The sequence below is a fragment of the Leguminivora glycinivorella genome, chromosome 13, assembly GCF_023078275.1.
Source record: "Leguminivora glycinivorella isolate SPB_JAAS2020 chromosome 13, LegGlyc_1.1, whole genome shotgun sequence".
In the NCBI taxonomy this organism is placed as follows: Eukaryota; Metazoa; Arthropoda; class Insecta; order Lepidoptera; family Tortricidae; genus Leguminivora; species Leguminivora glycinivorella.
Window position 1 is genome coordinate 7,550,435 of NC_062983.1, and position 14,758 is coordinate 7,565,192.

Sequence of the window (14,758 nt, forward strand, 5' to 3'; positions counted from 1 at the left end):
CACTCCATCCCTTGAACTATGTTCACTTGAAAAATCAAAATTATCCGATTTTGTCCAAGTGAAGGAAGTAAATCCAAGAAGAAACAACAAGAAGTCTTACTAAAATTTAACGTAATTTCCTAGGATGTCCAACCCCAACAACTTGCAAGGACACGAAATACGGCTGCTGCCCCGATGGCGTGTCTCCAGCTGGTGGCCCACGCAATAGGGACTGTCCCGTGCCCAACTGTGAGGAGACCCTGTACGGGTGCTGCAAGTCTGACCGCAAGACACCCGCTGAGGGCAATGACCAGGAGGGATGCCCGCCGGCTTGCAAGTTCTCCAAGTAAGTAGGGGAAACTCCTGTGAATTTACAAGTACCTACACCAAATACGGGCAACCGTACGGCAATGTCCCGATGGCGTTTCTTGTTAGATCCTAAGAAATACAAAACTAATTAGCACGTAAGGTTTAACTGTAAGTGTTAATTTAATGCAAAAATTGAATTTAATTGAATTTCTCCAGCGGGAGGGCCACGAAGAAGGACGCGGGAAGCCCGCCGGCAAGTATAAATAATGTTCTAATACCTAAATGTGTTTTGTTCTAGGTTTGGTTGCTGCGCGGACAATGAGACCAAAGCCACCGGACCGCATAAGGCGGGATGCCCTGAAACATCTACAACTACTACAGGTACAGTCAAACCAAAATTTTCATTCACCAAGGTTACTGGGTCAAAAACCGTACTATTGTACAAAGTCAGCAACAGTTTGCGTACCTACGAGTAATGCATTATCTAATTCTAATTAATTTTACAGCTGAATTACCAAAATTGTGAACCAAATTGTTTATTTTAGAGTCACCCACGGACGCAACTACGGGATCTGATGCATCGACAGAAACCGGATCTACCGAAGAAACCACCACAGAAACGACAACCGAACCAGTCACCGAAAAATGCGAAATCGTTGATGGTTCGTAGTACAATTCACTTTTCTCTCAGCATGTAAATTGTATGAAACAGGATTCTAGATTGTAAAAATATTTCATCCTCTTCTTGATACTCATCCTCCTTGTGTTATCCCGGTGTTTGCCACGATGGCGCAATTTCATTAGTCGATAACTCGTTCGGTATACAGCATACGGGGAGTCCCCGCAGGCAAGAAAACAACCAATGAAAGTGGTGCAATTTCATTGCTCGTTAACTCGTTCGGTATGCAGGATACGGGGAGTCCCCGCATGAGAGATAACAACCAATGAAAGTGGTGCATTTAATTGGTCGTTATGCAGCATACGGGTACTGTCCGCAGGCGAGATAACAACCAATGAAAGTTACTATTACTATTCAATTTCCCCGAATGCGGGCCCTGTGGCACGCGTTCCAGAAATCTCTCGTACCCCGCATGCGGGCCCTATTGACTAATGAAATTGCGCCATTATTCATGGGAGCTTGGGGTCTAATGGACAACTAATCTCAAGATTTTCTTCCAACCCGGAAGGGACGGAAGCCTTATTGGGATTAGTCCGGTTTCTTCACGATGCGACCGCTTCACCGAAAAGCGATTGACAAATATCAAACGATATTTCGTCACTACTTTTAAAAAATCTCGTATCTCACGCTGTTCCTCAAAGTTAAAACGCAGTAAATCTATATGCATTCCATACATACTTACTACAATTTTCTTTTCATTGACAGACGAAGATACAAATTTTTCTAAAAGTAGTAACGATTTCGCACATAAGTTCCGAAAAACTCATTAGTACGACGGAGTTGGAACCCGTAATTTCCGGATTATAGGTAAGTCGCACGCTCTTACCGCTAGACCACCAGCGCTTTTTTTTGATACTACCTGTAAGAATCCCGCTGCCCCGATTTGGCTCCCTGATCTATGAAGTTAGTCCAAGTCCAAAAACAAGACAATTGCCTAGAAAATGATCATTGCTCTCACATTTCATATAGTATCTGGGGTATAAAATAAAGCTTATCTAGAAAAGGCATAACTAAAGCTCTAACTGTTTAATGCTTGATCTTAAAGGAAAGGAAGTGTGCCACGCGTGCAGTACCTCCGAGTTCGGGTGCTGTGACGACGGTGACACACCAGCGCACGGACCCAACAAGCTCGGTTGCTGTCTGCTTACGCCGCACGGCTGCTGTCCTGACAACTACCAACCGGCGACTGGCCCCAATCAAGAAGGTAACTTTGTGATGATGATGATGAACCCAACAAGCTGTTCCCTCCACATGGGATACTGCCCCCGCAACCCCCGACAACTACCAGCCGGCGACTGGCCCCAATCAAGAAGGTAACTGTGATGATGAACTAACAAGCTCGGCTGCTGTCTACTCACGCCTCATGGCTGCTATCCCGTCAACAACCAACCGGCGACTGGACCCAGTCTAAATCGAAATACGAGGAAATGGCAGCACAGTAGAACTGAAGTGAAGAATCAGTATTTAAAATTGGCATTTACTGCATTAACCAATTTACTTTGCAGGTTGCGACTGCAAGAATGCTCCATTCGGCTGTTGCCCCGACCAAAGAAGCTACGCTACAGGACCCGATAACGCAGGCTGTGGCTGCGAGCATACCCCACACGGATGCTGCCCTGACAGGTAACTCCCCTGACTTTAAATTATTCTATGTCCAAGTTAAAGATCTCTTGTGACACAATAATCATGGACTGTTAGACTGTCACTGCCAAGAGTTTTGTTATGGTTGCTCTTCTCCTGACCCCGTTACGGTCATAAACCTTGATTGGGTTAAACAATAGTACAATCACGAGTTTCTTTCACATCCATATCCCAGGCGGGTCAGGCCCAGTAGCCGGGATGGCATTGGTGGAGGATCTGCGACGGCTTCAAACGGCAAGAAAGCGATACGCCGCTGGCTCTGTCGCGCCAATACGCAAGCGCGATAGAGATAGATATCTACTTAGCGCTTCGTTTCGTGAGCCCGTTTCGTCATAGCCTTGATTGTGCCATTCGGTTTCTTTCAGCCATATCCCAGGAATCAGGACAGAAAGGTGTCATAACATTGAGAGTGTACAGCTGTCGGCTTCTTTATATGATTTTAATCGCTCGCAATGCTCGTCCCTCAAGATACTAACTAGGAAAACAACATTCCTAAACCTCAAATTCCGACAGGCACACCGAAGCCACCGGCCCCAACTTCGAAGGCTGCAGCTGCCATACCTACCAGTTCGGTTGCTGCCCCGACGGCAAGACGCCCGCCGTCGGCTTCAACCTCCAGGGCTGCCGTTGCCAGGAGACCACACACGGGTGCTGTGGTGACGGTGTCACCGCCGCCACTGGACCCAACCAGGAAGGCTGTGACTGCGCCTCCAGCAAGTATGGATGCTGCCCTGATGGAGTCACTGAGTCCCAGAGCAAGAACTTCACTGGTTGTGCTGATGCTCCTGTTAATAAGCAAGGTAATTATAGAAATAGAAATACGTTTACTATTAAAGAAAAACATTCCAGAACTAGGCTACGCCTGTATCGTGGGGTCTCGTGGACATCTATCGTGGGCGCATTTACTCACGTGTATTTGGCTTATTTAACTTAGATTGGGCTCTAAACGAGGACAATAAGATAAGATATAAATAGGTACTACTAGATTCCAGCCTTTTATCATGATATTTCAGGATCATGTAGGTATGATGCTTAATTGCTCATCGCCAAAAATTCTTTCATAAACAACTTTCATAACAGTTTTATACCGGTTTCTGTATAATCTCTTGGCACACCCTTGAAAGTTAAAGACAAGTAGTAAGTATTTAGGGTTCTGAAAAATCCCTAGTTAATACCTATAGCTATATCTGGATACTCGTATTTAAGTCATGTTCAAGCACCTCTTTATCACTTTAGTAGTACTCTCTACTAGTCTCAAAAATGGTATTTTCTACAGCGGCCTGCGCCCTGCCGTACGAGCAAGGACCTTGCACCAACTACTCCATCCAATGGTTCTACGATACCGACTATGGCGGCTGCTCCCGATTCCATTATGGCGGCTGCGAGGGCAATGGCAACCGCTTCGCAGACAAGGCCGAGTGCGAAGATGTGTGCGTCAAACCTGCTCCGAGAGGTAACACACACAGACTTAAGTATACAGTTTTCTGTCACTCAGCAAATGATTTTCACTTGCTACGTTTTTTATAGAGACATCTGGAACTGGAAACTTATGTGCTCCTAAAATATTAAAAGGAATATGCTCACGTTTTATCTGAGAATCACATGTAACTTTTTAAAGAACGCATCTTGGGCCCATTTCTAGAAGCTACAAGTTACAATTTACAAGGTTGTCAATGTCTAATTGACAAGTTGGAAAGAGACTTCCGCTTGTAACTTGTAACTTTGTTTTGAGACAACAAGTTTTGAGAAATGAGCCCCTGCTCTTATACATCCAATACTATCTTCTTTTTATCGTTTCATATTCAAACTAAAATATTATTTGCCAATATCTATTCACCTCTAAACATCAGATAAAGCTTTTATAACATCTTCTGCGATGCTTTAACTGGAAACATCATCAATGTTGCGTTATTCGGTCGCACCATTCTCAAAATACATAACTTTGTCCTAGGTTGACTTCTCAATTCAGACTGCTGTGCTTTGGTCATTAACCGACTCCCGATCTCAATCTAATATTTTTGTACAATCCCATTTCCAGATGCCTGCCACCTACCCAAGGTGAAGGGTAGCTGCACAAACAACCCATCTATCCGCTGGTACTACGATGACACTTACCAGAGGTGTCTGCAGTTCCATTACGGCGGTTGCCTTGGTAACGCCAACAACTTCGACAAGCAAGAAGAGTGCGAGAAGCAATGCGCGCCTAAACATAGTGAAGGTACTTATTTATTCAACCCTTTTATAGTCAAACATAACAAAATCATTATGAAGGTATGTTTGCTACCCAAGCTCCTCTAGCCAACAAGGTGAACACGTAGTATTCAGCCTAGTAGTCGTGATAAATATACCTAAATAAGATTTTATTTTCATGGCAATAAAACCTACACTTCTCTTAGGACACTCTGGATACTGGGTAAACATTTTGCCGAACGGGCTTGTCACCTCATATCAATCATCATCATATCAGCCAAAATACGACCACTGCTGGACAAAGGCCGCCCCCAAAGATCACAAACCATCTTCTTACGCCGGTATCATTTATCCATTACATTCCTGCGTCCAGCTTAATTAGATCTTTGGACCATCTTATTGTGGCTCTTTTCTTGGTTTAGCGGTGACCTTATATCGTTGATTCACCCTAAATGGTAAACTTGGTGTTAACAGAAGAACAGTGCCAGCTGCCGATCGAAGAAGGCCCGTGCGCCGGGAAGTTCAGTCGCTGGGGCTACAACGAAACTACGGAGCGCTGCGAAGAGTTCCAGTGGGGAGGCTGCGAGGGCAATCCCAACAGGTATGTCACCGTTTCATCATTATTATCATATGGGTTCGAATCCCGGTAAGGGCATTTATTTGTGTGATGAGCACAGATATTTGTTCCTGAGTCATGGATGTTTTCTATGTATATAAGTATTTATATATTATATATATCGTTGTCTGAGTACCCACAACATAAGCCTTCTTGAGCTTACCGTGGGCCTCAGTCAATCTGTGTATTAAGAATGTCCTATAATACTTATTTATTTATTTTATTTTATTTATCAATCATGTATCTCCCAGTGCTCTAGCTCAGCAGTAAGCTGGGAGTGAATTACATACATCGATCCCAGCGCTCTTCTACGCTCTGAGATAATTCGCTTTATAATTCGAGTACTTTTACTTATCATCATTAAATTCATTAATTCCAACAACAAATCCCTTTCTTACGATATTTTTATATGAATTTCTTAACAGGTTCATATCTGAGGCAGCTTGCATGCTGAAGTGTAATCCACCAGGCACAAAGAAACGTAAGTAATTTATATAAGGAAGGATTTCTAATTATGTCAAGATATCTAACCCAAAGATTTTACTATTTGAACCATTCAGTTAAATGCATGAGAGTTGTGATTTTTTTTCTTTTTTGCATGTTGGTAATGGAATAAAACTGCAGAATGGGTATAGATTTCTAGTAGATTAGTTGAATTTGCTCTCACAATGGTTATGGAATAAAAATGTAGAATAGAAGTTATGGTTTTTGGTACATTTGTTGAATTTTCTCTATCATGCTAACACTTTCTTCTTTCTGCCGCTTATTATGCTGAAACGTAGTCTGCTGTGTTGTTCTTCTATGCATCTATTTTTAAATACTTACATTCTGTCTACCGACCTTATAAGCTCAGGTTTGGTGACAGAAATCTCGCATTGAAAAGCCCTCTGATCTTCTTAAGTAATTCAACAATTAACCTGATTTTGCGGTAACAAATAATCAGAGATACCAATTTTCCACTTACAAGTTCACGGACGGCTAGTGACGTCGTCTGTCATAGGCTAAAGAAAATAAAAAGCTATACGCGTATGCTACTTATAGCAGTCTTGTCGTGTTAAGTACGCAGCAGAACAAATCGTGCGAGCATACCAGGCGCTCAGAACCGGGTGGTGGTATTCTAACTCCCTAATACCGTACAGCTGTGTGCGAGCAACCTCAGGACGCTGGCAACTGCACTGACAACCTTCCCTACTGGTCCTTCAACCGGGACGAGGACAGATGCGTTCCCTTCTATTACGGCGGCTGTGGTGGCAACGACAACAAGTTTAGCGACCAGAAACAGTGCGAGGAGGCTTGCCCGAAATCATTTGGTGAGTGTCAGTAGGATATAAGTTAATTCTCTCTCGACACGTGGCAAACCAAGAACAAACGAGCCTCTCGCTCAGTTTTGCACAGAACGTGCAAGTTGTGAAATGAACTACCTTCTGAGGTGTTCCAGTTGCGCTATAACATGGGGTTCTTCAAGAAGCAGGTATATGACTCTTAAAGGTCGGCAACACATAAGGGGCTCCCCTGATGTTGTTTATTATGTCCATGGGCGGCTCGTCTACTCGTTTGTTGCCTAAGTATATCATTTAAAAAAATTATAAATAGGCGTAAGTACCTACAAGATGAGAACCTGCAGACCGAATTAAAAAAAAACTTGCGAGTACTAGGTAAACATTTAAGTTCAGTGGTAAGTTTTAGAGTCAAAAGCTGAGTGATTTGGTGGAACTGACGATTGGTTTTGGCTTCTAGACATGGGGAATGGGACACGTGTTGATCTTCTGTGCTTGTTCTATATCTGCGTGCATGCATACTGTTTGTTCTTCCGAAGCAATTAATTTTGGCATTTAAATCTAGGCACGAAATGTATAAAACAATTTTCCTTTCCCTAACTTTATATCTAATAACTAAAAAAAACTGTTTTCTATATGAAAGTTTATGTAACTTTGTAACGTAAATTTTCCTTATGGCCACTTGCACCAACAAAATGGAGGGTTAACCCGAGGGTTAACCCACCATTTTATATGGAATTTGACAGATGACAGCCCACTAACCCTAAGTGGTTGGTGCAAGTGGGCCTTAGGTAATAGTCGATAAGTTACGTTTAGATTACATGACCACTACTTAGACAACGCATTAAGACTTAAGACAATGTATGTTATGTGCAGTGAAAGACAAGTGTACCTTGCCGGCGGCACCCGGAGAGTGCAGGCAGTTCCGATTAAGATGGTTCTTCGACACCAAACACCAGCAGTGAGTTTCAACTTCTTTACTTTTACCAAATTGCAGAACATTTTTAAAATTTCTGTAAATTAATAGAAGCTAGTTCTTGTCAGAAAGTTCGTTCGTTGTGATATAGTTGCTATTAAGAACATTCCCTTTAAGATTAGGCTGAATTCATTTGATGTTTATTATCAACTCAAAAATGCCATAGAAATTAACCCTAAAGCTTGGCAATAAACGTGTAAAGGACAATACCAAGAAATTTCTATGAGAACATTCGAAATTTTCGAAATTTCTCTTCGGTGCATTGCTAACCGTCTTTAACACATTTGCGTCTGGGAGAGGATCGGAGCTTTCAGCGCTTAATTTTCTATAGCATGGGACAGTCCATAACGTGAGTACTGAGTAGGTAGGCTAGAAATAAAAGCGCTGAGGGCTCCGTCCTGAAGCTGAATCTTTTAGATTGTGGGTAGTTTCAGCAACAGTAGCTGCAGCACATATCTCCACGATTAATTGTTATAATATTTATCGTGTTCGTGTGTAGATGTCGCCAGTTCCCATACGGTGGATGCGGTGGCAATGATAACAACTTCGTGTCAGAGGACTTGTGCAACCTGGAGTGCAATCGCCCGACCACCCCGCCGCCACCACCCCCGCGACCAGAAGGTAACTTTCTTAAATTTGTCAATAACCTAAACGAGGTTTCCTAGTACAGATATTTGGTTGTGGCAAAACACCCAAATGGGCATCCCGACTCTGACAACAGACAAAAAATTTCGCGCTGCCTTCGCTCGCGTTTACTACTTTTACATAGGTCATGTTTTCAGTTCTTGATCAATACTTCGCGCTCACTACGCTTGAAATCTCGTTTTCATTTCAAGCCTGATTTCCTGCTCGCTCTGGTACTACTTTTTGTTTGCTATGTTATGTGCTATCAGCTGCAAAAATGCATGGCGAATTTATCAATGAGTTCATTTATACTTTCTCCATGCAATTTTGCAGCTCACTGTACGTAATAACTACTATCAGCCCCAGGGACGTATAAAAGGGGAAAAAATTTCGCGCTCGCTGCGCTCGCGATATTTTTTTTTGCTACCATATCCACGGGTGCCGAAATTCAAACTCGCTCTACCCTGATAGAATGCACGGGCCGGCACTGGTATAGCCAAAAGTAAATGGCGATAACTACCAACTACAGATTTCGTTAATGTTAGTTTTATAAGAACCAATTTGTACTAGGCTTCTTCGGCCATCTGAGCAAGACAGCATCAGCCAATGTTAAGAAAATCATACATATAGGCCAAATGGCAAGGAGTCGTAAGGGAGCCAGCTCATGCAGCATTTCCATATTTATGTTGGGCGAAAAAAATAACAACGGTGACAAATAAAACAACGTACCTACAGTCAACAACACAGCTATGAATACAGACAAAGTGCCAAAAAATTTATACACACCTTAATATACATACAATAAAGTTTGTTGACTGTACATCTATTAACTTTGGATGGAGCAGCTTTGATAAAACTGGTGAAAACAGTCAAACAGACAGTCATACGACGGTGAAGAACAAGTCTAGTCTAATAAGTTACTTTCTATTGGGGAGCACGGGATAAAGCTACAAAATACTACAATGTAGTAACAATAGAAAGTAACTTATTAGTGAATTTACTAATACTTACTTATTGTGTCGGAGATTTTGCGATGAACAATGCCGCTTTGCAGTCTAATGTACCACACACCCACGCCTTAATTAACAGATTCTAAGTAGGTACAGCTATAAATTCTACTTGACACAAAACTCACGATATCTATAGGGTAAACTCGCCTCATTCGGTGACATGCCTAATTCGGTGATACAAGCTTTGAAGCACTATTCCGAAAGACGATTTTTGGTTGTTTCACCGAATTAGGCGGGTCACCGAATGAGGCGAGTTTACCCTACGTTGTTTATAGAGTTAGGTTAGTATGGTCACTGTATAAATTGGAAGTACTTAATGTCCTCCAGCAACATGCCTCCAGCCGACTGTGGCTGGCGGCTGCTCAGGCCACGAGGAGCGGTGGACGTACTCCGCCGCTAAACAGTGTGTCCCGTTCGTGTATACTGGCTGCGGTGGGAACGACAACAATTTCCCCTCCAAGGAGTTCTGCGAGATCATTTGCGCGCCGCAAGGTACCTGGCTACGTGACAGTCATGGGTTGAGGGATACATGTCTCTATGAACGCCATAATCTATGGACACTGGTCTTCTCTGATCTGTTACATACTCATACTACTTCTGGGTGAAGGTGAAGATGGACTTCCTTGCAGAAGAATGTTTTAATTACGAATTTCTGTTTCTTTATCTCTTGTTTCGTTCTGTAGTGTCTATGTCATGTGCGGCTTGGGATCAAAGTCAATAATAGTAGATTACTACCATAATCTATGGACGCTGGTCTTGTATGGAACTGCTTGTGGACGAATGTTTTTATGTTCCTTCCTTAGGCACTGGTCCCACCGCGAGCTAGTAAGCTATGAGCTATCGACTATAAAAACGAACAAAAGAGAAGCACCCCCGTCTAAATAAAAGAGACAGCGCGATGTTTATAGTTACTCTATAGCTCGCTCAGGGGTGAGCTATCAAAATCGCTGTACTTATTTTTTGTTTTTTTTTATAGTTGATAGCTCATAGCTTACTAGCTCGCGATGGAACCAGTGCCTTATTTTCTTTCTTTCTGTCAAACAAATTGTGGCTTGAGATCAATATTTTTATTTGTGTTTTTCTCTCAACTAAACTAGGCAGGTATACTATCGGTGACAGCTGATAACTGAGCAATTGATTCTCCATCCTTGAACTCAATGATCTCTACGTTTTTCTTCTTCCGTGATCTAAATTGATAAGTATTTGAATGTTTCTGCTTGTTCCATCGCATATACCTACGTACATTATTTCTCTTTTCCAGTTTTTGCCTTATGCATAGGTTTACAACAGTAAGTAAGTACTTCCGATGAATGCTCAAATGTTGAAATCGGCACTGTGTTTTTCATATCATATGACGATGAATGCTCAAATGTTTTTCATATCATATGACGATTTTTTATTCTTCTAAATTTAATCAAATATTCACACAAAAAGCCTGTGTGAACATTTCTGCCTAGATTCAGTACACCGTAGTGATTAATTAAATAATTAATATGACCCTCTGCCAGTACTCCATCACTTTTCCATATTGGCGTGGCAGTTGCGCTTCGATCGCCACGGATCGTGATCAATAGGGATGACGACTACATAAAAAGATGGCATTCTGTTTAGACCGTCAGTTAGATCGTCCAAAAATACTGAACACATATTTTTTGCTTTTTCTAATTAATGAAAAAATACAAAGATATAGAGCATCAAAGTTCCGGAGTGGGGGCTTGTGCCGTCACTTCTAAGTAAAAATTGTACGTAGGCGTGACGTCACGCGAAACTTCAACGCACTGTACCGTCGTCATTTTTCGTTTACGAGAAAAAAGAAAAAATACGTGTCTAAATTGAAAACTCAATGTAACATTAGCAATAAGGTCTTTTCAATAAATTATTCTTATTCTTTGATAATCTAACTGACGGACTAATTAGTTTTTTTTTTAGTCGTCGCGCCTATTTGCAACTTGTCTTCGTCCCTGGTCATACATCTTCCTGATTTCTGTAATGTTTTGGCAGACGTATGCTCGCTGCCAGCGGAAGTGGGTCTGTGCCGCGCTGCCATCCCGCGCTTCTACTTCAACGCAGCTTCGCGACGCTGCGAGCCCTTCACCTACGGCGGCTGCGGTGGAAACCACAACAAGTAATTACCTTATAACATCTACAAAGATTTAAGAGATAAAAATAAGAGAAGTTATGGATCCCACTGGCCCGGAAGAGTCGAAGGAGTATGTTCGACTCTGACTCCCACGGACGAAACCCCCTGGGGTATTTCGACGCTCACTTTTGAGTGAGCGACCTCTATTGGCCGTCCGGGGGTAGATACCATTGCGGGTCCAGCACTTACAAAAGTTTACATAGCCTAACCTAAAAATATATTTCTGTGTTAAGCTAAATAACGAGCAGAAAATTGAACTTTATTCCATAGTTTCTCTAATCCTATGTTTGACTGATTAATTTATTTTGCAGCTTCGAGACTATACAGGAGTGCGAACAGCGTTGTGCACCCGCTCCCGTCAATCATCCCGTAAGTGGAATGAATATTATCATCGCTTAATAATGGAGGAGCAGCTTGTCAAAAGTGCTTATTTCATCTAAAGTCCATAATGAGATAAACCCCTTTTATAAAATGAGAAACCAACTCCTGATTTACCTCTAAAAACTTTATTCATTTCTTAAGCGCCATATTAAAAACTTGTCTAAACTCTAGGATGTGTCACCCGAGTGCCGCGTGGCATCCCTCGACCAATGCCGAGGAGTCGGCCGCATGTGGTACCTGGACCCGTCTAGCGGGCGCTGCACGCTGTACGACCCGCAACCCGGGGCGCCCAGCTGTGAGCTGCCTGGCATCTTCAGCTCGCCCGAGGCTTGCGAGCGAGCCTGTGGTGACTTCAAAGAGATAGGTAATAAATAACTGTGTTACAATACAATAGACGAGCCTGGTCAATAGTCACATTGAATACCAAATATAATTATAAATTAAATATAACAAGATCATACCATCCCATACATTAAAATGCGACCGCCTACGAACGCGCTTACACTCCACCACACATAGATGGCGCCACAAAAAAATGCCTTGATGCCACCGATTATTTGTAGATTGGCATTAAGTGTCAATTCCGAGCCGTAAATCTATGTCAAAAGTGACACTTAACGCCATCTATAAGTGTAATCGATAGCTACAAGACATTTTTTTTGTGGCGCGGTAAGCGCGGTCTTAGTGCGTTTTCACATTATCCGATCCGATATCGGATGTCGGACCGATATCCCATACATTACTGGCGCCATCTTGGATTTTTTCTATTGAAATCGTTCCGACATCCGATATCGGATCGGATAATGTGAAAACGCACTTAGGCGGTCGCATTTTAATGTATGGGATGGTATGATCTTGTTATATTTAATTTATGGTATAATACGAAAACGAAACGCCGTGAAAGGTAGTCTGGCTCTGTCACGCCAATACGCACGAGCGATAGAGATAGATATCTACGAGCGTTTCGTTTCGTGAGCGTTTGGGCCATTCAGCTACGTACCCTGGACCCGGCTGGCGTGAGCAGCACACCGCTCAATCTGTAGTCCTGGGTGCCCGAGGCTTGACGCCATCGGTGTCTTCAATGAGGTAAGTATCATCGCTACGGGCCACACGCTGGTTCAGCACTATTAAGAATGTCACACGCGTTGGACTCCTGGGATCCATTCGAAAGGCAAAAGATCGGCCTGAGTGGAGGACAATCCAACTCACAGGGACTTATGGTGATCACGAGCCTCATTCATGAGCTTTCGACGAAGAAGAAGAAGTACATCGCTATACTGGAACCTGAAAAGTATCCAAACGATAACGATAAACGATGGGTGATGAATATGAACTTGATATTGACCGACAACAGCTGACAGCGAGTCATATTCACATCACCATCAGCTAAGTAAGTCGGACCAAGTGTTGATTGAACTCTTGTAAATAACTAGAAACACAACCGCGAGTTAAATATTGTTGTCAAGTAGTGATCGAAGGCATGATCGTAATGTCTTGAGAGTCGTGTACATTTTCATGTTGTATAATTTTTTCTTTTAGGTGATAAATTGGGTTTTTAACAGTGCCCCGATGCTATCTCTTATATAATTAGGTTCAACATTTAATTGTACATGCGCAGCTATCAAAATAGCTCTTTCCTAGGATCTCAGTTGGAACACTCATTATAGTTTCAATCTCCCAGTGTTTCAGTGTTTTTGCGTCAAAAATCGGGATGGGCAACTTACTTCCGAGGTAGCTTTGTAGCTTTACTCCTCGAATTGTGTATCTCAGTGGTATCTAGTTATTCACAAGAGACCATGCTCAGGTGACGTGTGCCGGCTGCAGAAGGACGCGGGCCCGTGCTCGGAGCGCCAGCCCAAGTTCTACTTCGACGCGGCCACGGGATCCTGTCTCGCCTTTATGTATGGCGGGTGCTTCGGCAGCGCCAACCGGTTCTCAACTGAGGCGGAGTGCGAGGCCGTCTGCCTGCCTGAATTACTTGGTAAATCTTAAAGACTGATGTCTGGCCTAGTGGATTAGTTGTCCTACCTGCTAATGCGAGGTGACGTGTGCCAGCTGCCCAAGTTCTACTTCGACGCAGCCACGGGATTCGATCTGGCCTTCATATACGGCGGGTGCTTCGGCAGCGCCAACCGGTTCTCAACTGAGGCGGAGTGCGAGGCCGTCTGCCTGCCTGAATTACCTGGTAAATCTGAATGTTTATGGTTATGGTGATTTGTGACCCTGCCTGCGAAATCGATGGTCCTGCCTTCGTAGCACACTAGTTGAATAAACTTTATCGCATCGATGCGTCCCTATCGCACTTACGAATAGTACGAAATGGACGGCCTGACGTTATACCTGTGGTAAGGGTATTTATTTGTGTAATGAATAATGTATTTGTTTGAGTCGTAGTTGTTTTCTATATATTCGTATTCCTCGGTTCCTTATAAGTAAGAGTCGCGACAACACAAAGTCGTTATTTTGTGCACCAAAGAAATTCTCTATTTTGCACAATCTTCTATGCATTTAATGTACCCAGCTGGGAACAAGCGAGATGTCAATAATCCAAATAGTCAACAGTATTATCGACGATGTAGACGCTGCGATTTTTATTGTTATTGTGGCTCGAGTGAGTCTTTAAGTATCAAAACCATAATACCTGAAACCCACTTTTTAAGAAGCAATTTCCTCAGAAATTTAACTAAATACGATGTCCACAGACCCGTGCAAGCAGCAGCCGAGCGCAGGCAACTGCAGCGAAACGATCGAAAGCTGGTATTACGACGAAGGCCGCGACGAGTGCGGAGAGTTCTACTACACTGGCTGCGGCGGCAACGACAACAGGTAACGATAACAACAGTGTACAGACCCGTGCGCTAACAATGACAGCGTCCACAGAGAAGGCAACTGCAGTGGCAGATGAAGAGCTGCTGCTACTCGCGGCGTCTTTATTA

The 14,758-nt window shown here is 43.0% G+C and overlaps 1 protein-coding gene across 6 annotated transcripts in view; it reads left to right on the plus strand.

The window, feature by feature from the left end:
- The window catches only part of LOC125232967 (papilin-like), a 179,117-nt gene that overhangs the window by 148,423 nt on the left and 15,936 nt on the right, over window positions 1–14,758 (plus strand). For 3 of the 6 annotated variants that reach the window (XM_048138820.1, XM_048138825.1, XM_048138821.1), the window contains exons 26-44: window positions 124–325; window positions 587–669; window positions 834–950; window positions 2,013–2,171; window positions 2,473–2,590; window positions 3,122–3,408; window positions 3,885–4,061; window positions 4,647–4,826; window positions 5,273–5,399; window positions 5,840–5,895; window positions 6,554–6,724; window positions 7,568–7,652; window positions 8,167–8,288; window positions 9,629–9,793; window positions 11,303–11,426; window positions 11,753–11,810; window positions 11,994–12,186; window positions 13,627–13,803; window positions 14,525–14,648. In XM_048138820.1, coding sequence (XP_047994777.1) covers window positions 124–325; window positions 587–669; window positions 834–950; window positions 2,013–2,171; window positions 2,473–2,590; window positions 3,122–3,408; window positions 3,885–4,061; window positions 4,647–4,826; window positions 5,273–5,399; window positions 5,840–5,895; window positions 6,554–6,724; window positions 7,568–7,652; window positions 8,167–8,288; window positions 9,629–9,793; window positions 11,303–11,426; window positions 11,753–11,810; window positions 11,994–12,186; window positions 13,627–13,803; window positions 14,525–14,648 — 2,725 coding nt within the window. The remainder of the gene's footprint in view (window positions 1–123; window positions 326–586; window positions 670–833; window positions 951–2,012; window positions 2,172–2,472; window positions 2,591–3,121; window positions 3,409–3,884; window positions 4,062–4,646; window positions 4,827–5,272; window positions 5,400–5,839; window positions 5,896–6,553; window positions 6,725–7,567; window positions 7,653–8,166; window positions 8,289–9,628; window positions 9,794–11,302; window positions 11,427–11,752; window positions 11,811–11,993; window positions 12,187–13,626; window positions 13,804–14,524; window positions 14,649–14,758) is intronic. The other 3 variants (XM_048138824.1, XM_048138822.1, XM_048138823.1) reach the window with 3 other exon arrangements.